Source organism: Aspergillus piperis (assembly GCF_003184755.1).
Source record: "Aspergillus piperis CBS 112811 unplaced genomic scaffold BO85scaffold_10, whole genome shotgun sequence".
Classification (NCBI taxonomy): Eukaryota; Fungi; Ascomycota; class Eurotiomycetes; order Eurotiales; family Aspergillaceae; genus Aspergillus; species Aspergillus piperis.
In genome coordinates, this window is record NW_020291600.1 from 251,571 (window position 1) to 271,566 (window position 19,996).

Here is a 19,996-nt window from a genome sequence, read left to right on the forward strand (position 1 = left end):
ATTATAACTATTCAGTTTGTGTACTCTTGACTGCGATGTGATAAACGCATCAATTTTATGTGAATATTTTCTGATATATGATTTAATTTCATCTCAATGGTGGAAAGAGAGCCTCTGATTTTTACTGAAATAAGAAATGGCAGTAACTTAATGTGTACAATAATATTTGATTGCCAAAGCTTCTTTCACAACAAACAGATTTCATAATACCGTATTCTGCAAGTGAGCACAGTAATAAAAGTCCTTCAGCAATCATCCGTCATGAAGGGTGTCTGAAGTAGCTGTTCTGCAGATAAACGTTCGCGAGGGTCTATTTGCAACATAAGTAGAAGGAACGAGGCGAGGCTCTCCGCATTCTTAGCACCAAAATTCTCGGGTAACCGTTCGCGTAGGTATTCTGCGAAGTCCCCGTCCTGATTGTTCGAACCGAGTCGTTTCTCAATAAGAATACCGTGGTCATTGTCTATCTCCTCTCGTGTGATGCCGAACGTGTCCAGAGGGAACAGTGGCTCATTCGTTGCTAGTTTGAATATCTTTACTGATGTCAGAAGGAACGTATATTTCAAGAGAGGGATTGGCTTCGACATACCAAACATCCCAATGCCCAGATATCCAGCGTAGTATCAATTGAAGTATCCCGGGTCTTTCTAAACAGCTCAGGTGCGCGCAAGCCCAAAGGTGTCACTGGTTTTTCATCACAGTGTTGAACATATTGAGCTAGTGTAAGCCTCAGTGAAGCTGTCCAGACAAGATTCGATACAGACATGCGTATCTTACCTCCGCCAAAATCCCCAATCCTGACCTCCAGTGCTGAGAAATGTGCATCACTCAACTGGCCTCTTCGCCTTTGACTAGGCACCAAATACTTAGGAGCACTATCGTCTGCATTAATTCTTTCTAACCACTTAACGGGACTGAACTCAGGAGGCTGTAATAACGCCTCCATGTCTGTACCCCCAGCCACTGAAAAGAGAATATTTGCCGGTTGAGGATCTGCATTAAGCCCATTTAGAAAGCTGCATACACAACCAGATACATTGACTAACCACAGTGTACAATACCTGACTGATGTAGGAAGTCAAGTCCCAGCAAAAGCTGACGAGAAATAGCCCGTATGTAGCTGACTTCCCGCGGACTTCCACTGACCGTCATTGCTGCCCCGTCAGATATCATCGTAGGGAGAACAAGACACAAGTGAGTTCCATTCGGTCCTTTGGTGTAGAAATGATCGAGTAGTTCAACTATTTGTTTATTTCCAGGATGATCTGAATTGGAATCTGAGAGGGTAAGAAGGATTGAAAGCTCCCTATTGTTGTCTTGGGATGCTTCTGCTTTTAGTATTTTCAGTACCACTTGTTGGGAATCTCTGTTCAGATGTTAGCAACACATTTCTAATCCAATATCAGCATATGCGTTTTGCAGTAATCCTTACTTTAGTTGGTCCTTTGCAAGCCATACCGTCGAGTATTGGCCATATGCTAGCTTCCCAATAACTTCGTATCTTTGGTGGAACACATCGTGAAGATGCGCAGGATGGTATCCCCCTTGACGGTATTCTTCAACAGGCTCTACCACATCGTAGATTCTTTCGAAGCGGCGCATTCTCTATAGTACCCAGAAAGTGTGTATAGCGATAGACAGGCACCCGGAGAACAGTCGGTTGTCGAGTAGAAGAATGTAATCATTAGTTTGTGCCATCGAGCTCATAGTATATCAGATCCGAATAAGAGATCCTAGCCATACTGCAATGAAGATAGTAGAAACAAGACTCCCACGTGGATGTCTGAGGCATCTACAACCCCACGCCAGATCTTATATATTACCCGATTCGTCCTAGCGTGCCCCTCCACCCCCCTCCGAATCTTTACTCCGGCTTCAACTTCAACATTTAATCCTACTACCTCCACATCATTCTTTCCGTCTATCTTTTCCCTTACATATTATTTATAGATTTAGACTTAGACATACCCTACCTACCACCACCCTCATATATACCGAAAACACAAAACAAAATGCCCTCCATCCCCATAACAATCCTAACCGGCTTCCTGGGCAGCGGCAAAACGACCCTCCTTCTAAACCTCATCCCGCAACTCCCCCCAACCTACCGCCTCGCACTCCTCAAAAACGAATTCGGAGATGTAGCAATCGACTCGCAACTCGCCTCTACCTCCTCAATCAGCGGCGTCCGCGAACTCCTCAACGGCTGCATCTGCTGCAACCTCGTCGGACAGCTCAGCGACGCGCTCTTCCAACTCCTCGACGAAGTGAAGCCCGACCGCATCGTGATTGAGACATCCGGGTCCGCGTTCCCCGCGACCCTAGCAATGGAAGTTAATCGGCTTGCGCGCGAACACCCGGGCACATTCAGCTTGGATGGAGTGATTAGCGTGATTGATGTGGAGAATTGGGAGGGGTATGAGGATACGAGTTATACAGCGAAACTGCAGGTGCGGTATACGGATCTGATTGTGTTCAACAAGTGGGAGGCGGCCGGAGAGATGAAGTTTGAGATCTGTTTGGATCGGGTGGGTGATTTGGAGGTTGAGACGCCGTGGGTGAAGAGTGAGAAGGGACGGGTGGATAAGGATGTGTTGTTGGGAATTGATGGGGCATTGTTTGGGGAGGAGGGGGTGGATGGGGTGGATGGGCATGGACATAGCCATGCAGATGGGGAGGGGCATAAGCATGAACATGGACACCAGTCCGAGGTGGAGGTGCTGTCGGTTACGTTGAAGGCAAAGGAGGATGGGGCTGTGGTGGATACCAAGGCATTGGTGGAGAAGCTGTTGCGCGCGGCGAACAAGGAAGAGGTGTATCGGATCAAGGGCGTCATGCGGTGCTCGACTGCTGCGCCGCCGGCTGCGTCGGAGGAAGAGGAAGAGCAGCAGAAGGCGGGCCAATCGGTGGCTGTGGATGCGGATGGCCCGGCAGCAAGACACTATATCCTGAACTGGGCCTTTGGGCGCTGGACGTTCACGCCGTCTGATGTGGTGGCCGAGACGGCCGATCCTGCGGTGGCGGCTAGAATTACTTTCATCCTGGCCCGGTATGAGTCGGGGAAGTGGAAGAAGAGGCTGGAGGCGGGTGGCCTGGTTCAGGTCGCGGAGGGAAGTACTAGTGAGGGGGCGGAGTTGGTGGTTGAGCGACTGGTCTAGATGGGTATGTTTTAGACATGTTGTTGCTTTCTGCCAAACCTAGAATTGGGCATGATGCAGGAGCTGGCTCTGCATCGGATGACCTGTGAATTGCGGGGTTGGGCTATGTATACATGATTCTATGATGACAGTGTGGGGTGATAGAGATCAGGATAGACTAGAGGTAGACATGACTCTGTCTGCAATGAAGATAGGGGAAACCCATTAAAAGGTCTAGGCATAGATGGCCATATATAGACACTTCAGTAATCTGCACACTGTATTTCGACCCGAAATCTACTCTAAAAGCACACAAACACATTTATTAACAAAGCAGGTCAACGAGCGACCTACTAAGTAGAGCAACATATAGGTACCAAACACAGAAGCCAAAAAAAGATATCAAACAATAGTAAATCTAGTACTCGAGGAGCGCAGAAGCCCCGGCTTCGCTGGAGATGTAAATCACCTCGTGGTTGTCCGAAAAGCCGTTGAAGCGGGTCGCGCTACACTTGGTGTAGGCTCCCATCTCCTCGAAGTAAAGCCAATCTCCAACTTCCAGCAGAGCTGGCAGCTCAATGCGCTTGGAGATAACGTCAATGCCGTCACAGGTCGGCCCCCAGATGGAGTACGTGACACCCCCCGAAGTCGCAGCATAAGGGGAGTTCGCGGCCGATGCGCAGGTCAGGACCTGAGCCACGGGGTGCTGGTGGTCAAAAATGATGTTGGAGAAATTTCCATACACCCCGTCGTTGAGATACAGCATATAGGCGTCATTGGTCGGGTCCTCCGGGTCGCGCACCTCACGGCGAGCGATGATGTTGGCTGCCAGAGTGAACGCATTGGCAACATAGTAGCGACCCGGTTCGGCAATGACCCGGATGCTAGGCGGAAAGTAGGTGTCCAACGCCTCGCTCAGAACGCCGGCGAATTTCTCGAACGTGTCCTGGGAGAAACCTCCGCCGACATCCAAAGTGTGCAGTTCATGGCCAATCTCTGCGGCTTGGTCGAACACGAGGCGCGCGTCCTGCACGGCCTTCAAGAAAGCCTTAGGATCCTCAGCGCCCGATCCGACATGAAAGCTCACGCCAACAACCTTGAGCTCGAGCTGGTGCGCCAATTCGAGGAGCTGGCGAGCAACATCCAGGGAAGCTCCGAATTTCATGCTGAATTGGCACAAACTGTTCGAGTCATCCGTAAGGATGCGCAGATAAAGCTCAGCGTCCGGATAGTTGGCCTTGATCTTGTACAGCTCATCGGCGTTGTCGAAAGTCATCTGCTTGACGCCCACCTGGGCCGCGTAGCGCAGATAGGACTTGGTCTTGCAGGGCTGCGCGTAGATGATGCGGCTCGGGTCGATGCCGGTGTCAAGGGCCATGTCGATCTCCGCCTTGGACGCACAATCAAAACCGTTTCCGAGTTTAGCCATGAGGCGAAGGATCTCCGGATCCGGGTTGCACTTGACCGCTATTGACTCCATGTTAGCCGCTGTCACAAAATCCTCAATTGAGCATCCCGTCCTTACCGTAGAAAGGCCGAACACGGCTCAAGTTCATTTTCCAGCGCAGATGCTGGCGGTAGATCTCCCCCATATCTGCCACGTAAAACGCGTCCTCCTCTCCCGGCGCGCAGCTGTCCACATTGACCTCAGCTGCGCGCTTCTTCAGGATGTCCAAGACTAGTTCCTTGGCAGCCAACCTGGATTGCGATATGTCGTCCCCTCCATGATTGCTGAATTGACCATGATCCCAATTGAGATTATGGTCTTGTTTCTCCTGGTAGTATTTAGGAGTGCATACTTCAGCAGGTACACAAGCAGTCGGTGCCATAACCATGCGCGCTGCGACGGAGCACGGAATAGGTCTTTGAAAAAAAAAGTAAAGTAATAAAAAAAAGTTGAGTGTCTTTAACGCGACTGCGTGTTAGGGAGGGCGAAAAGATTCGCAACCGAAGTTGACTGGACCAAGCCTCCTAGACCCTTCCTCCTTGAGAGGAAGAACCTTCAGAGAAGTCCTATGCGGCAGCTCAAGAAAAGAGGGGATGAGCGGCGTGGGCGTCAGGAGGTTAAAAGGAGGAGCACCGAACGGAAACACGGGAGTCGACACCAGCAGGAGGGGGAATGTTGTTAAGAGTGTCGCGGGGACGTCTCGGAGATACAATGTGACGAAGAACGAAACGCGAGGCTACGAGAGCCGTGGTGAGCTTGGAGCCTTTGGAACTGGTGGATTCCAAAGGCCTAGAAAATGCGCCGTGGAAAGATTGAGTGAAAGATTGGGAGAGGGAAAAAAAAAACAAGGTTTTTTCCCAATAAGAAGAAATCTGACGCGACCAGCCACTGATCAGCAAGCTTGTATGACAGCTCCAACGAGAGTTGAAAGGGGTTGCGAGATTTAATTTCTGGGTCCGGGGGGAGGGAGGGGGGAAGGGCAGGAGGTGAGAGGTGCGTGCAGAGTTTTAACGACTTGGACGCGGAGGTTAGGGCAAAGGGCACGGCGTCAGGCAGACACCCGGGGGGGATGGGAACGATCTCGATGAGTCGATAATACGAGGAAGGCCGAGCGCTGCAGGTAACCCAGCAAGGAACGAGAGAACAGATGAAGACTTACCACAATGGCTCGATGTGCACGGGGGAAGGCAACAAAGGGACGATGCAGACGAAGTCGAAGAGAGAAAAAGCAGCGACAGAATGGAGGAGAGAGAGTGGTTCTCGTGGGGGGGAGATTACGGCATCTCCCGAATCACCGTGCCCCTCTCCCGTCACCGCTCGGTATTGGTCATGTATAGTATGTATAGTATGTATCTTACCTCCGTCTCTACTTCGCTCTTCCATCATTATTTCCCTCATTCTCAACGTACCCCGGAGTGGATCTCTGCCCTTCACACAGTATGGTTACTTTTTCTCTCTCCCCGCCAGTAATGGTTGACGTGGTCTCAATCTTGCTGCCTGTCTCCTGTCCCATGGGAACCTGGCAGATCCCCTTGATCGTTGATTCGGCCTGATGCCCTCCCGATTTTCCCTCAACTTTCCAATAGATCAGTCCCTGAAGATCCGTCGTCTGAATCCTGGACCTACGGACAGTTTACTAGTGTACCAGACAATTTGAGTCACTTTTTTTTCTCGAACCACATGCCTCTGCTTATCACCAGAGGACGGCTGCTTCCCAGCACCTGCCCCCTCGGGATGCGTCATCCGTACTATCTAGATCGATGAGTGCTACGCCGTACTTCCCGCGCGACTGGCAAGGAAGACAGATTAGTGGTCCCTCGGTTCTGAAGAAAGAGGACCGGGCAAGTCCATCCCGCGAGCTAGAATTTGAACCGGCTATACCAGGTCGTACATGGGTAGTATAGGTCCGGAACAGACTGTTCCTGGTTTCGCCACTTAAGCCTGTTTCTTGGAAAGTGCGGCATGACGCGCTGCCGTCCGTCTTTCTGATGCCCGTCTTATTAGCCGCCTGTCCATTGGCTCAGAAAGCTTGACCGCCGTGGCTCATCGGTCGGCAGTATTCTATTCGCTCCACCCGGGCGGTAATTGACCCTGATCTACAGTCATGTGGCACGTGATGGATATCCTATTTGCACCACCCATCAAGATCAATGTTAGGCCCTGGATCTTCCAAATGATAATAATAGGTATTGCTTGTCAAACAGAATTGTATTGTATTTGTCTCTTATTATGCTATGTAGCACTGAGTCATGAGTGGCAAACCAACCACTATTCTACTTACTAAGTGATCCGTTCGTCCTACTGTACTAAATATATCTCTGCTGGAGGCACGGATCATGGGATACGACCAGCAATCTTACGGCATCATGTGATAGGCACTGCCTACTACTACTTACTAGCATCGTATGGGCCAAGACATATTCACTGAATCTCACTGACTGCTGATTTCAGTGAATTGATGGATGCAAAAAGCAGAAATCAAAGCTATCAATAGGTTTGATATACCTCAAGCATCAGGCTTTAAGAGGAGACATTGTCACTATTACCACTAGTGTACTATCACAAAAAGCCCAACAATGAACAATCACCAACTCCAAGACTAAACTTCACCAAGCCACTAAAAGACGACATAACCACATAATTCATGTACTCATACATTCATATTCATAGCAGCCACCAGAAGCGCTGCAAGTCAATCCAACCCAATGATTCAAATGATCTCAGATAAACAACCCGAACGGAACCAGCCGTTCAGCCCCAACATGCACCCAAACAATCAACGCCTAACCCCAATCAAAGGCCACCGCACCTTGCTCGGATCCGTCTCAATCTTTCCGCGCTCACGAGTCGGACCAGCCAACTGACCACTACTACTAACAACACTTCCAGGGTTGAGGCTAGTACTACTTTTCGAGGCCATCGTCGTCGTTGTCGAACAAACACCACCACACTTGGCCGACCATGCATTCATATTCGCTGGACGCTTGCCCTTGTCTTTGTATCGAGATTGTTCCGCACCAGGACGGATAGTAAGTTCGTTCAGAGGATCCTGCTTGAACTCCTGTCTCTTCCAGCTGTTTGACGACTGGTCAAATGTCAGTGCCTGTGCAGGGTCGAACATCAGGGGGACCAGATCTTGGTGTTTGCGGTGCTGTGCATTTGAACGCCTAAGCCCTCCACTCACCGCGGGATTTGCCTTGTTGGCATTCAAGTTGAATTTGCGTTGTGACGGTAGGGACATTTCCGTAGGGGGCTAGTTAAAGATGGTTGTGGTTATGATTATTTTTGTGTATAGTTGTTCAGTTGGCTGGGAAGGATGTAGGAAATAGTAGGTAGTCGACGGAGTGTATAGTAGGGGGGTTGGGGGGAAGGGAGTATGGAGGGAGAAAATGTGATATGATTGTTGAACGGTGGGATTTGAAACAAGTGCCAATATTGCATGGGTTGTAAGATGCTAACACGAGGTGGGGGCTGGAAGGTTTCCAACTGTTTTTATGTTGTGAAGCCAGAGATATTGGATATGAGCTGAGGCTCGTTGGGAGTTCTCCTTATGTCAAAACAAAGAGTAGGCTTACGGTCAATGTTTCAGTTTGTTGCGGCTTCTTCTTTTGTCTGAACCGGGGTCTGCTGCATGGGGACGGCATGCTTGGACCGAGCAGGAAAAAAGAACTCGAGGAACAGGGACCAGACGAGAATGTTATATACGAGTGTATGATATTCTATCGTCGTCACGACGATGACCGTGGACAGGTGAAGAACTCCCAGTTATCAATGAAAGGAAGTGAGTTTCAGTTAGACAGCGTCACCTGATCCGCAATCTGGAAACACTACCATGTATATCGGCAATCCTCTGCTGTGAGATATAAATTCCTTTATTCTCAGCAACTTTTGTCCTTCCAGGACATGAAAGGACTGTTCTGGCCGTACTATGCTGGAGGGGATACAATGAACGGTGTTTACGGCAATACCATGGACAATTGGCTACCTTCGCCACAAGTTCCATGAAGACCAAATTAAAGTAATTATCAATCATAAAAAAGCTATATAATACAAGTATTGTAAACCGGATATCAGTGATGTAGAAAGGGGAACAAACGCTAGGAACATGTAGAATCTGGCAGGGGTATAATAACGAGGAAACAATAGCCTTTCTTCTCAGTTTGCATTCACAACCACAAGACCCATCTGACACCTGAAAGAACACCCCGAAAAACGCTTCGCAAGATCTTGAAAGCCATCACAATTAGCCATACCCACCAGAGCATACCAACTAATGCCCATTCGAGCATCACAAACCCAGTGCGCCGTACCCAGCGCAGCCGGCGATGACGCCTCCTGACCCCTTTGTCGAGTGTATCGCTCAGCTGTTTAACAGCAAGCGTACTAGTGGTGTTGAGCTGAATGCTCAAGTCCTCCGCATCCTGTGTGGCTGCCTGAACACGCGGGGAAATCGTCTCATTGACGATGTCCTCGAGTTTGTTCAATTGTGATCTTAAAGGAGATGAGACCGAGCCAGAGAAATTGTCTATGGATTGTTGGAACGAGCGATGTGTTTTCTCGAAGCTTCTGAGCAGGCCCTGTGCGGCTACATCGTACTCATAAAGCCGACTTACTTGAGGTACGGATGCTCCCGTACCAAATGTGCGCCGAAGGAAGTCTGGTGGTGGCTGCCGCACACATTCTGCTCGGCGGGTGATCTCTCGAGCTTTAATTCCTGAAGAAAGAAGAAGGGCTCGGGTGCGCTCAATCTCGCGCTTCCCCGGAACACCAACAACAAGGGAGCTTGATAAGCTGCGGTTAGAGATACTCCAGCTTCTTGACTCAGTTGCCAGTCTTGGGCGTTTTTCCTGGGACGATGAAGTAGTGTCTGCTCTCGCTTGAGCAAGACCCGTGACAGGAGGCCTTGTCAAACTGAAGGGAACACCGACATCCCTGATGTTACGCTTTTTGAATTGTTCTGGCACAGTATGAATATCAGGGCCAAACCGTAGTTTCTCATGACGGTTTGCTGGCGTATGGAGAGATGTAGAAAACCCACCCACTTCTCTCTGTGAGTCCGTCGTGTCGATGTCAGCACCAGCCTTCGAAGGACTGCCGTAGACAGGCGGTTGATGTTCTTCTAATCGATCATGCCGAGGCGTGGAGACAAAGGGAGACATAGGAGGCACATTGGTCTTCGAACTGATCTTCTCAAGGTTCCTGCGTGAAGTTCGATTGGCATCGTCGGAGAACGTAGGAAACCGGCGCAAGAGAGACTTGGCGCCAGACATTCTATCACCTCTAGCTTCTTCGGGATCATCAGGAGGATCGGAAACAGAACTATCCGTGCTTGAAACGGAAGATCTCCGTGACTGGGCGACGGTATCCTTTTTAAGTATTAGATCCCCTACTTTTGACATTTCGTTGCCCACTTTCTCTGCGATCTTCCCAGGGCCTTTGAATATTCCACGCAGCTTGGATTCGCCCTGTACTGCGTCTTTGCGGTTTTGTGAGTTGAATTTTGATGGGTCTTCCTGAAATACTGAAGAGATTCGATCGGGAAGCGGGCTTGGTTCCAGCCTTCCACCTTGGGGAATACCCTCGGGATGCCCAGTTGAAGTATCCTTGCGCAAAGCCGCCGACTCCAGGGAGCTATCATCTGCAATATCCTTTGCCCGAATGTTGCTCTTACTCCGCTCATGTCGAGCACCAATAGCACGCGAGAAGCGGCCTTTTGTAGGCGACGGCGAACGGCTTGCCGGTGGGGATAGGTTGGATGCGATACTTGGAAACATGCCGACCTGCGCATGGAGCTCGGGAGACCTGCTTTCTGCAGTTGATAAGGTTGTCAAGGGGTCGTAGCGGTCATCAACACTTGGAATAGAGGATATAGAACTTCGCTTTCCCTCTGACCGGGCCCAAGTAGGAGATCTTCCGGTCACATAACGAGGAAAAGTGTCATGGGTTGGCGTCAGTCTGGTATCCATGGCGGTGTCATATTCTGAGAGCGCCTCAGAGGCTCGAAGTCGTGAGGCGCCGGGCAGTGGGGACACATCCCTCTCAGAGGACAACGTATTATCCATTGGCGATTCCCGGTACTGACGTCCCTCAGCACTAGAGATGCTCGAAGAGCTACTTGATAATAGGCCGAGTTTATGCCTCTTAGAGCCTGTCATTTTCCTTGATGCTTCGGTTCCATGTCCACTACGGCCAGAGCCGTGGAACCTGTGCCGACGCCGTCCACGCCCGACTCTATTGAATTCTGTCGCCAAAACCGAGCGCGAATCAGACAAGGAGGTACGAGAAATGGGGTGTTCTGAGTCTAGCGATTGCCGGTTATTCTGTAGCTGCTCCGGTGGCTCAATGGGCGTCTGATCATCATCAGGAGTAATGAGGATCGAAGGATCTGGGTAGAGATGATTTCCGTCTCTATCAACGATCTTACCCTTATTGTGCCTTTCCTCAACCCATGCGGCATCGAAAAGGAACTCTGCTGGGTCAATGACCCAGTCTGACCGTGGCCTGCGTGCTTTGACACTGCTAGCGCGGCTAGCACGTCTCAGACTTGAAGGAGGAGAGACGGCAAGATGATCAGGTTCGTCTACCTCTGCACGCGGCGTAGCATCTTTACAATTATGAAACGATGGAAGCCGCAGACATTCAAGGGGACCGTGCGGCTGCTGGCTGTATTCAGCCTGCACCGAATCAACCCACTGATGTACCTTCTCCGTATCGTACCACCCCGCTGCCTCCGTGTCTATTGCACATCGCTCACGAAATCTCACTTTGCGATTGCGGATACACTGAAGAGGATTGTAGACCCGGTGTGATGCAAAGCCACTGCTATGCACAGATGTGGAATCGGCATTTTGATCGTCAATCGGTTGCAGAGGAGGAAGGGAAGGAAGTAGTCGGAGATATTCCGAAAATAGCTCAAAATGGCGACGAGCTTTCTCGGCTCGAGCAAGTGTGCTCTCTGAGAAGCCCTGCGGCAAGGGTTCCGATCCAGCGGAATGTGGAAGTAGACTTGCCACTGAAGATGGCGCATGAGTCGACGGTCCGCCCAGTTGACTGGAGTCGACTATTCTGGTATGATCTTCACCCGGTGCTTGTGTGACCCTCTGGCCATGTTGAGAGCCGCCATGCCCCAGGTCGGTTACTGGAACCGATGCATGTCTACCAGTGTATGGAGCGGATGTTTGCCCACCTGCCAGAGCCCATCTACCTCCCGAAAGACGAGTTGAAGCAGAGCGACCCAGGCTGTTCCTTTTCCTCGACTCGCTCAAATTCAAGGCAAGATTCACAATCTGGAGCGAATCCCTATCAAGACCTATGGTGTCCTGATTGTCCGCCTGCTTGGTATGCGACTCCTGGGAAGCCGCATCCTGCTCCAGATTCGATGAAGCAGAAGTCTCCTCCGCTGCTGTGGGTTCCGTATGCTCCGTATGATTGGTATGCTCCGTCTGCCCTCCTTGGGATACCTTCTGCTCTTTATGCCGAATCCAAGGGAATCGTGATCGCTTCTTCGGAACTACCAATTCAGGTTCGGGTGCTTCACGCTTCTCCTTGCGGCTGGATTCTGAGCGGCGAGGGAGGTATTGGCTTGCACGCAAGCTCTTCGACCTGGGTAGAAAAAACGAATCGACTAGGAAGCCGCCGGAGCTGGCCGTTCGGCGTTGGGCCCGGCCTCCTTTATCGCCATCCCGAGAGCTGCTACCGAGAGTGCTGCCCTCTAGCTCCCCGCTCGCTCGTCCCTCGTTCATGTGCGCACCCGTTTGTCGGTCGGAGTTATCATTAGATGTATGGTAGCGTGTGTGGTACTCGGGCTGTGTCTCATCGGTCTCGGGCATAGGAGGTGTAGGTGGATAGGATTCATTGGTCTTCGGCGACATCAAAGCTATGGTGACGAAGTGGTCCGTCCCGCGGGATAGGAAAGGGGGCAACGTCCACGAGGAAAGGCCGACATGGAGATATGCGAGAAATCGCTAGAATACAGTCATGACTCCGGAAGGGGAAACAACCATCTAGGAAAACTAATCTGGACACCCCCTCGTCCTCGTTGTCCAGATGTTAGTCTGACGATCGCTACTTCATCAGTAGGCAGCAGGTGCATCATGCGCCGCGGCCCACGTGGAACTGCAAACACAGCAAACAATCCCCATCAATATTAAGCATTCCCCAGACTTGATTATCGACTTTATCAGATAGCTGACAAGATGCTCCACTCCACACGTACATGGTGCAGCAGTGGGATTCTTTTAGAAAAAGCGCTTAAAGCTCCCAACTAGTATACAATATACAAAGGAAAATATCTAGCATTGACTCTAACAACGCAGGCGGACAACTAGAGGTACAAGTCCTGTAGATAGGAGGCATGAGGTACAAGAAAGCTAAAATGATGTCGGGAGAATTATTTCTCTACTCAACCCTCAAACATTGTAAACGCGCCTCGGTTTCGATCACCTGTAGATAGAATATGTCAGTTCGATATCATTTCGACAGACAGGAACTTTTAGGGGGAATCCTTACCTCCAGAGCTTGCTTAACTTCCAACACTCTACGAACATCCACAAGCCAGTCCTTGCTCAGAATCTTGGCCCATCCCGAAAGACTGTTCATCTCACGAGCTGCAGCATCGAGGTTACCTTCTTCCAGAAGGCTCTCGGTCCGGTACAGCACACTCTCCACATCGTCGCTACCGGCAACAGCATCCTTCTTGAACATGACCTTGCTCAGAACAACGCTGGCAGCGTGGCTAGCGATACCTGCATCTTCGGGCAGAAGGCTGGCCTTGCGCACCTCATCAGCGACACGACGGAAGCGCTCAATGATCTGAGAGGTCGAAGGGATTCCACGCTGGTAAGCAGCAGGGTTGATAGAAGAGATGGCAGCCTCAACAACGGGGTCCTCAGCGGCCAATTCCTTCACGGCGACAAGCTCGCGGACGAAGGGGCGAGGAACGGCAGAGCGATCAACAACGGAGCGCACGGCATCAACAGCCACCTGGAGTTGTTGGGTCCTGAGGTTGCTGTCAATGACCTCTCTCCAGCCAGAGGTAAGCTTCTCCAGCTCGCTGACGTTGGCGGTGAGTTCGTTCAGCTTGCTGAGACGGCCTTCACGTTCTCGCTCCACGAGCTCCTTGACTTCGTGCAGGTACTTGCGGTTAAGCTCAATGGCTTGCTCAACCAGCTCGTTCTTGAGGCGCTTTTCGGCCACCTCCTGAGCCCTCTGCAATTCGGTTCTGATCTTCTCCTGGTAGGCATGGGCCAACTTTTCGCGCTCAGCCTCAAACTCCTCGCGGTACTGGGCGGCATCGGCCGCACGCATTTCGTCAAAACGGCGGATGAGCTCGCGAGCAGACTCATCGAAAGTAGCATGGGCCTGCTGAATCTCTTCCTGAGCGGCACGACGGGCCTCCTCACGAACAGCGATGATCTTCTCTCCAACCTTCTGGAGTTCCTCCTTGGCCTTGGCCACGGGCTGAGAGTACTTGCCGGAGTTCTCATCAGCGCTGATGACGGTAATCATGTCGTTGAACGTCTTCACCAGCTCCTGGACGATCGCTTCATCTCCCTCGTTGACCTGAGCAAACTCGAGAGGGGTAACAGCAGGAATGGCCGGTTGTCTGGGTTCCTCCTTCTCAGCAACCTTGGCGGCCTTCTCCTCCTTGGCCTTCACAACAGCTGTGGTCTTGTCCTCGGGCTTAGCGGCGGCGGGCTTGGTTTGCGCTTCGGAGCTCTTCGGAGCCGGAGTGGCACTCATATGAGGGCCCTTCTGGGAAACATCTGCTCCCGAGGTCTCCTCCTCGGCGACCTTCGAGGTAAGTCCGCTCTTGCTTGGGATGGTGATCTTGTTCCCTTCATCCCTTGGGGTCGGGTTGAGGCGGTTCTGGTTTCTCAAAGTGTTGGGGAATCGACGATAGAAGTCACGCTCTTCGAAGTAAAGGACACTCTCCTCACCATAGGGGATGTATTCGGTAAAGAAATCGTGGAAGTTATCGAATTTCAAAGCCAGGAAAACGCCGCCACCGTATGCGAATCCGGAGGTAAGCAGCAGGTAGAGAAGGAATCTGCGGAAGCGTCCACCCTTAGGAGCTGGGGTAGGAGGAGTAGAGGGAGGGAGAGTGGACTCTGTCGTACATCAGCACTGGGGAAGCTTGCGACTCAACTGATCAGAGCATTCGTACCTTGTCCGGTGGGTGATGGCTTAGGGACGGTCTCTGGGGGAACAGCAGACTCAGAAGACGGAGTAGCGGGCGTAGGAGCAGCGGTGGTAGGGGGCTTAATATCGGCGAAGAACCTCTGCAGAGAATTGAGACGAGATTAGTTAGGATGTTTATGACTCGACTGCGGATGCCGTCACCGTACCTGACCTGAAAGCCGGCTGCTTGCTCCGGCTCTGGACAGCCATTGGGAGGCGGTCCGCTGACGAGCGGAGGACAGCAGCAACTGTCGTCCCGGTGCAACTGAAGAGCGCAGCATCATGGGCCGCACTACCATGGAGATGAGCGCTGGGAGCTGGCTTAGTTGAGGGGTTGGTGTTGATGGGAGTGAAAACGCGGACCGGAATTGGGATAGGTGCTTTTACGATCCGCTCCGATCCTGCACCGCCAAAGAGTGGCTCAGCTCGGGTCACTTCGCACCGCCCGCGCCGGCTGTCCGGATAGACCGAGCTAGCTGTCTTATCCAATGCTGCAGGACATTATCTTGCCCACAAATTAGCTTTGTATCAGCAGCAATAATTAATCGTTCTATCTTATTATCTGATCTTTGCGTCTACGAGGTTCACCATGCTTCAAACACCTACTATGTGTATGCCACTGGAATTAGTAGATGGCTAGTTCAGATCCGATGACTGAAGGTGAAGTATTATATAGGCATAGCATACTGAGAGTCCCAGCAAGAACACAAAGAAAAGAAAAAGTAAGAAAGTAACATGAATTCAACCCATTCAGAAGGATACAGACGCCAGGAACGAGGAAGCAGAGACACAGAGAACAACGCGGAATAAAGAAATCATAGGTCCATCCCTCTGGCATAATGTCTAGACAGTCAAATCCAACCGTGCCAGTACAGTATTAAGCTCTCCCTCCACATCCAATGACGGTATTTGAAATCTTCGTCTTGTCAGACCAGTGTGCAGTGAGAAAGACTGATGATGACTGGATCGATCATCATGTTCAAATCCGTAGGGATGATTGAATCCCCTGGGAAGCAAGAGACACCTATACGACGCCGGTCGGCCAAAGTTGCAGTAATAACGGCACCATTAGAAAGCCATAAAACAGTCTTGTTCAAAGTCGCTGACGGGTTGCACACTGTTGCCCAGCGTGCCGGTTCACAGTCAAGCTAGAAGACAAACGTCTCCTGCATCTAACAATAGCCCATGCGAAAGGAGGAAAGGAAAAGAAAGGTGGCTTGGATCGAGGACTCGACACACAACAGTTAGTTAGTATACGCCACTTGGAAAGCCTAGCAGTTGCAGGAACCGGCACCTTGGGTACCGGGTGCTTCTGGCCGCAGATCGACACCAGGACGGGGAGTTGTGCGCAAGTTTCGAGGACCTGCCTGGTCAAGAGGGAGCTTCTTCGCGATTGCTGTGAATAGTTCCTTAACATTCGAGGAGGTCTTTGCAGATGTCTCGAAGAACAGAAGACCAGCTTCACGTGCATAGGCTTCGGCGTCAGCCGTAGGAATGGCCCTCTTGTCCGGGCTCTCCGTCACGAGATCGAGCTTGTTTCCTGCAAGGGCGATGACAATATTCTCGTTTGCCTGACGCTGTAATTCCTTCACCCATGACTTGGCCTTGTCCAGCGACGACTGCTCAACGTTACGATTAATTAGTTACCATAGGAATGGAGGAGGTCGAGCCGGGAATCATACAGCCTGAGTGATATCGTACACAACGACCGCGCAGTTGGCATTCCTGTAATACATGGGAGCCAGAGACTTGTATCTCTCCTGGCCGGCTGTATCCCATATCTCGAACTTGACTGTCGTACTTTCGTCCAGGGAGATGGTTTGTGTGAGGAAGGCGGCGCCAATGGTCGACTCGCGGTAATCATCGAATTGATCCTATGCAGTGTTAGCCCCAGTAACTCATCCGGAAAATCGTTCCCTTGTAGAAAAAATTTCCGGAAATATGGACGACTTATCCCACCTTAACGAATCTCAGTACTAGCGAACTCTGTGGAGCAAGATAGTCAGCGACCGCTATTTAGAACCGCGAAAATTACAAAATCCCAACCTTTCCGACTGCGGACTCTCCTAGAAAGGGCGAACGAAAACAACATGTCAGTACTTTTGACGCATACTATAGTGGGGCCAATAACAGGGGGAAAACCAACCCAGCAATACAAGCTTGAACTGAGCGAACCTGGCCCCGGGACGGGCGCCTGCTGCGGCTCTGGAGGCCATAGTCGATATGGTCGAAAGAACAACTTTAACGAGAATAAGTCAAGAGAGAATAGCGCCCACGATATAAGCAGAAAAGGGGGGGAGCTGGATGAGGTGGATAGATCGAGATGAAGGGAGGAAACAAGTATTGGAGGCGGACTCGGGATGCTGGGAGGTTTGATGGCGGCCTGTCGGTGGTAGATGACGAAGGGATTCAGCCACACCTGGCCCAAGCCGACTGGCCGCTCTGCGGGGCGGTGTGGCGGCCCTGGCCGATTCCGTCCGCGCCAGCCTTGCTTATCACCACCAGCACATGCTGGCACAACGAGGTGCTGTGAGGTACCTCCGTTTCTCTTGCTCCCGAGCCTCCCTGGAGATCATCCCGGGGTTCCCTGAAATTACGTCTCTGCCTGTTGTTCATTCGTGCCTCTCACCTTCCGTTCCCTTTCCCTTTCCCCCCATTCCTCTTGCGCAATATGCGCTGAATTTTTCTAACACACTCTTTCACCCTCCCCTGATCTATACTTCTTTTTTAGTATCTCTCCCTTCTTCTGAGCTTCTTCATCCCACGTAGTGGGTAATCGCCCAACAATGGCTGCTTCCGTTCTTCCATTTCGCGATATCAATTTGCACGCTGCCTCCTCTCATTATGCCTTCACTTCACCCTCATCCCCTAATGCCCCGACACTTGTTGTCGAGCGTCCGACCGGCGACTTGCGGCTCAGTAACGGCACCCTCTCCGGAGCCAAGCGCATCTCCAGTATTGCAGGCATTCTGGGTATTATCAAACTGAAGCTCGGTGAGTCCATGTCAATATACTCTCCTGCCCGTCTGTAGTACACACCATACTAACATGATCAGATAAATACATTATAGTTATCACCAAGGCCCTGCCCGTGGGGCGCCTACGCGGCCACATGGTCTATAAGGTTGCGGCGACCGAGTTCTTGCCTCTGCGTGAGCGCTCTCTGCACGACTATGATGAAGACACCTATCTGGCACTGTTGAAGGAGCTGCTTCGTACGGGACCTATGTACTTTTCCTACGCTCTGGATATCACCAATAGCTTCCAACGTCAGTCGCAAACCGACCCCAACCTTCCTATGTGGAAACGAGCCGATGATCGATTTTTCTGGAACCGTTTCATTCAGTCCGACTTGATTGACTTCAGTCTGGGAGAACATGATGTTACCGGGGTGCGCTACGGACCACAACCTGGAGTTGACCCGTATATTCTGCCTGTTATGTTCGGAATGCTTCGCATCACGCCCGCAAAAGTCAAGTCCACTTCTTTCACATTTGCTCTTATAACCAGGAGATCTAGGTACCGCGGTGGGACAAGGTATTTCTCCCGCGGTATCGATGATCAAGGCCACGTGTCCAACTACAATGAGACTGAGCAGATTGTTATACTCAATGATGCGACGGGAGGTCTATCTGGGTTCTCTGGAGGCCAGTCCTTAGCAAAGGACAAACTGGGTGGCTCAGCGCAGGACCTTCAGGTCATGGCGTTCGTACAGACCAGAGGAAGTGTACCCGTATACTGGGCCGAAGTCAACAACCTGAAGTACACACCGAAGCTGCAGGTCCGTGGGGTTGAAACTGCCGTCGATGCTGCTCGTAAGCATTTCGCTGAGCAGATCCGTGTCTATGGCGAGAACTACCTGGTCAACCTTGTGAACCAGAAAGGCAGGGAAGAGCGTGTGAAGACTGCCTACGAACAGCTCGTTCGCATCCTCGTGTCGTCCTCTACCGATAGCACCGAAGCGGATGAAATAACGTCGGAGAAGGTGCACGCGGTGGAGCCCGGGCTCAGGCAGAAAGAGTTGGACCGACTCCACTACGTATATTTCGACTTTCACAATGAGACAAAGGGTCTCAAGTGGCATCGTGCGGAGTTGCTGCTGGAACGGCTAATGGACGGTCTAACACGAGGCGGTTATTTCCGTGGAGTAGAAAATCCGGGTGCTCCTGGTGGTCAGTTGGATACACGCTCCGCGCAGTCTAGCGTTGTCCGGACGAACTGCATGGACTGTCTGGATCGTACAAACGTCGTTCAGAGTATGCTGGGACGTTGGGCTATAACACGCCAGCTCGTTGACGCCGGAGTTTTACAGCCTGGAGAAGCAGCGAATGATGACCGCGACTTCGAAAACCTATTCCGTAACATCTGGGCAGACAATGCTGATGTTGTGTCTAAGGCCTATTCCGGTACTGGAGCGTTGAAGACCGATTTCACCCGGACTGGCGAGCGCACTCGCGCTGGTATGCTGCAAGACTTGAACAACTCCATCACACGATATGTACGGAACAACTTCATGGACGGTCCTCGACAAGATGGGTTCGATGTCTTCCTGGGCACCTATCTTCCCCCGAACTCCACCCTTGGGAACATTCAGCTCTTCCTGGATCGTCGACCACTCATCATCCAGTCTGTTCCGTATATCTTTGCTGCTGGAGTCTTCTTGATCACGGTAGCTGCCTTCACGAGACGCTTGCCCGACTCCACCGTGTGGCCTCTGCGCTTATTTGTTCTTTTCTGGTTCATCGTCAGCGCCTGGTGTGCACGTTTTATCCTTGCTCACGGAATGCTCTATGTAAGACTTGTTGTCCTCCTTGTTATGCCCACATACTGACCCCACGAAACAGGTAAACTGGCCGAAATTGAACACACCTACAGCTGGCTCTGAGGGGTATCAAGATGCGCTCATAAAGGCTCGGTCTGATCCTATAGTCGGCCAATTATTCCCTGCGAGGAGGCACCAGAGAGGGTACAGCAATGCCCGGCTGGTGTTTCTCGAGGAGGGCAAAACGAGGATCGAGTAATCTGTTCCACCGTACTTTTCATCCACCTCTTCAACAAAACTAAGCATGTTACATGATCACTACGTGTTTCTGTACATTTAGTGTTGCTTGCTTGTTCACTTGACTTTAGATCCGTTTACGTTGCTTCATTCCCTCTTTTATTATTTCATATTCTGTTTCCAAGTTCTGGTCCCCGGCCTCTATTTCTTATTATTACTTTTCATAGAAGTCCG

General features: G+C 51.2%; 8 protein-coding genes across 8 annotated transcripts; 3 read left to right on the forward strand and 5 right to left on the reverse strand.

Moving 5' to 3' along the window:
* Positions 1 to 115: 115 nt before the first annotated feature.
* On the reverse strand, positions 116 to 1,993 carry BO85DRAFT_31427 (serine protein kinase). The gene is made up of 5 exons (XM_025655422.1): positions 1,433 to 1,993; positions 1,047 to 1,366; positions 778 to 993; positions 590 to 717; positions 116 to 533 (listed from the first exon to the last, which is right to left on the reverse strand). The coding sequence occupies exons 1-5, from the start codon at positions 1,600 to 1,602 to the stop codon at positions 246 to 248; spliced, it is 1,122 nt and encodes a 373-aa protein (XP_025514961.1). The 5' UTR covers positions 1,603 to 1,993; the 3' UTR covers positions 116 to 245.
* Positions 1,621 to 3,510, forward strand: BO85DRAFT_449774 (GTP-binding protein). The gene has a single exon (XM_025660228.1). The coding sequence runs from the start codon at positions 2,013 to 2,015 to the stop codon at positions 3,156 to 3,158; it is 1,146 nt and encodes a 381-aa protein (XP_025514962.1). The 5' UTR covers positions 1,621 to 2,012; the 3' UTR covers positions 3,159 to 3,510.
* Positions 3,357 to 5,074, reverse strand: BO85DRAFT_31387 (type III PLP-dependent enzyme). Its single transcript, XM_025655420.1, has 2 exons — positions 4,663 to 5,074; positions 3,357 to 4,604 (listed from the first exon to the last, which is right to left on the reverse strand). The coding sequence occupies exons 1-2, from the start codon at positions 4,970 to 4,972 to the stop codon at positions 3,556 to 3,558; spliced, it is 1,359 nt and encodes a 452-aa protein (XP_025514963.1). The 5' UTR covers positions 4,973 to 5,074; the 3' UTR covers positions 3,357 to 3,555.
* On the forward strand, positions 5,075 to 5,635 carry BO85DRAFT_31424 (uncharacterized protein). Its single transcript, XM_025655421.1, has one exon. The coding sequence runs from the start codon at positions 5,178 to 5,180 to the stop codon at positions 5,529 to 5,531; it is 354 nt and encodes a 117-aa protein (XP_025514964.1). The 5' UTR covers positions 5,075 to 5,177; the 3' UTR covers positions 5,532 to 5,635.
* Positions 5,636 to 7,067: 1,432 nt separating this feature from the next.
* Positions 7,068 to 8,289, reverse strand: BO85DRAFT_449775 (uncharacterized protein). Its single transcript, XM_025660229.1, has one exon. The coding sequence runs from the start codon at positions 7,823 to 7,825 to the stop codon at positions 7,361 to 7,363; it is 465 nt and encodes a 154-aa protein (XP_025514965.1). The 5' UTR covers positions 7,826 to 8,289; the 3' UTR covers positions 7,068 to 7,360.
* A 266-nt stretch (positions 8,290 to 8,555) lies between these two features.
* On the reverse strand, positions 8,556 to 15,131 carry BO85DRAFT_421858 (MICOS complex subunit MIC60). Its single transcript, XM_025657946.1, has 6 exons — positions 14,931 to 15,131; positions 14,750 to 14,864; positions 13,093 to 14,693; positions 11,771 to 12,548; positions 8,969 to 11,722; positions 8,556 to 8,919 (listed from the first exon to the last, which is right to left on the reverse strand). The coding sequence occupies exons 1-6, from the start codon at positions 15,060 to 15,062 to the stop codon at positions 8,873 to 8,875; spliced, it is 5,427 nt and encodes a 1,808-aa protein (XP_025514966.1). The 5' UTR covers positions 15,063 to 15,131; the 3' UTR covers positions 8,556 to 8,872.
* A 903-nt stretch (positions 15,132 to 16,034) lies between these two features.
* On the reverse strand, positions 16,035 to 16,979 carry BO85DRAFT_373547 (Rab family GTPase; the record flags this gene model as incomplete). The annotated part of the gene is made up of 5 exons (XM_025656086.1): positions 16,035 to 16,382; positions 16,446 to 16,637; positions 16,723 to 16,749; positions 16,810 to 16,829; positions 16,910 to 16,979. 5 exons carry the CDS (start codon positions 16,977 to 16,979, stop codon positions 16,035 to 16,037), a joined length of 657 nt encoding a protein of 218 aa, XP_025514967.1.
* A 570-nt stretch (positions 16,980 to 17,549) lies between these two features.
* Positions 17,550 to 19,784, forward strand: BO85DRAFT_488536 (putative phosphoinositide phosphatase (Sac1); the record flags this gene model as incomplete). Its single annotated transcript, XM_025663541.1, has 3 exons — positions 17,550 to 17,757; positions 17,820 to 19,555; positions 19,608 to 19,784. The coding sequence occupies 3 exons, from the start codon at positions 17,550 to 17,552 to the stop codon at positions 19,782 to 19,784; spliced, it is 2,121 nt and encodes a 706-aa protein (XP_025514968.1).
* Positions 19,785 to 19,996: the final 212 nt, after the last annotated feature.

Bases quoted from the DNA above. Each gene is read 5' to 3' on its own strand.
- BO85DRAFT_31427 (XM_025655422.1), bottom strand. From the start codon at position 1,602: ATGCGCCGCTTCGAAAGAATCTACGATGTGGTAGAGCCTGTTGAAGAA. The intron at 994-1,046 runs GTTAGTCAATGT...GGCTTAATGCAG, and splicing joins GTCAGGTATTGTACACTGTG to ATCCTCAACCGGCAAATATT. The intron at 718-777 runs GTAAGATACGCA...GGCTTACACTAG, and splicing joins GATTGGGGATTTTGGCGGAG to CTCAATATGTTCAACACTGT.
- BO85DRAFT_449774 (XM_025660228.1), top strand. From the start codon at position 2,013: ATGCCCTCCATCCCCATAACAATCCTAACCGGCTTCCTGGGCAGCGGC.
- BO85DRAFT_31387 (XM_025655420.1), bottom strand. From the start codon at position 4,972: ATGGTTATGGCACCGACTGCTTGTGTACCTGCTGAAGTATGCACTCCT. The intron at 4,605-4,662 runs GTAAGGACGGGA...TGGAGTCAATAG, and splicing joins CCGTGTTCGGCCTTTCTACG to CGGTCAAGTGCAACCCGGAT.
- BO85DRAFT_31424 (XM_025655421.1), top strand. From the start codon at position 5,178: ATGAGCGGCGTGGGCGTCAGGAGGTTAAAAGGAGGAGCACCGAACGGA.
- BO85DRAFT_449775 (XM_025660229.1), bottom strand. From the start codon at position 7,825: ATGTCCCTACCGTCACAACGCAAATTCAACTTGAATGCCAACAAGGCA.
- BO85DRAFT_421858 (XM_025657946.1), bottom strand. From the start codon at position 15,062: ATGGTAGTGCGGCCCATGATGCTGCGCTCTTCAGTTGCACCGGGACGA. The intron at 14,694-14,749 runs GTACGAATGCTC...GATGTACGACAG, and splicing joins GCCATCACCCACCGGACAAG to AGTCCACTCTCCCTCCCTCT. The intron at 12,549-13,092 runs GTAAGGATTCCC...ACTGTATTCTAG, and splicing joins AAGTTAAGCAAGCTCTGGAG to CGATTTCTCGCATATCTCCA.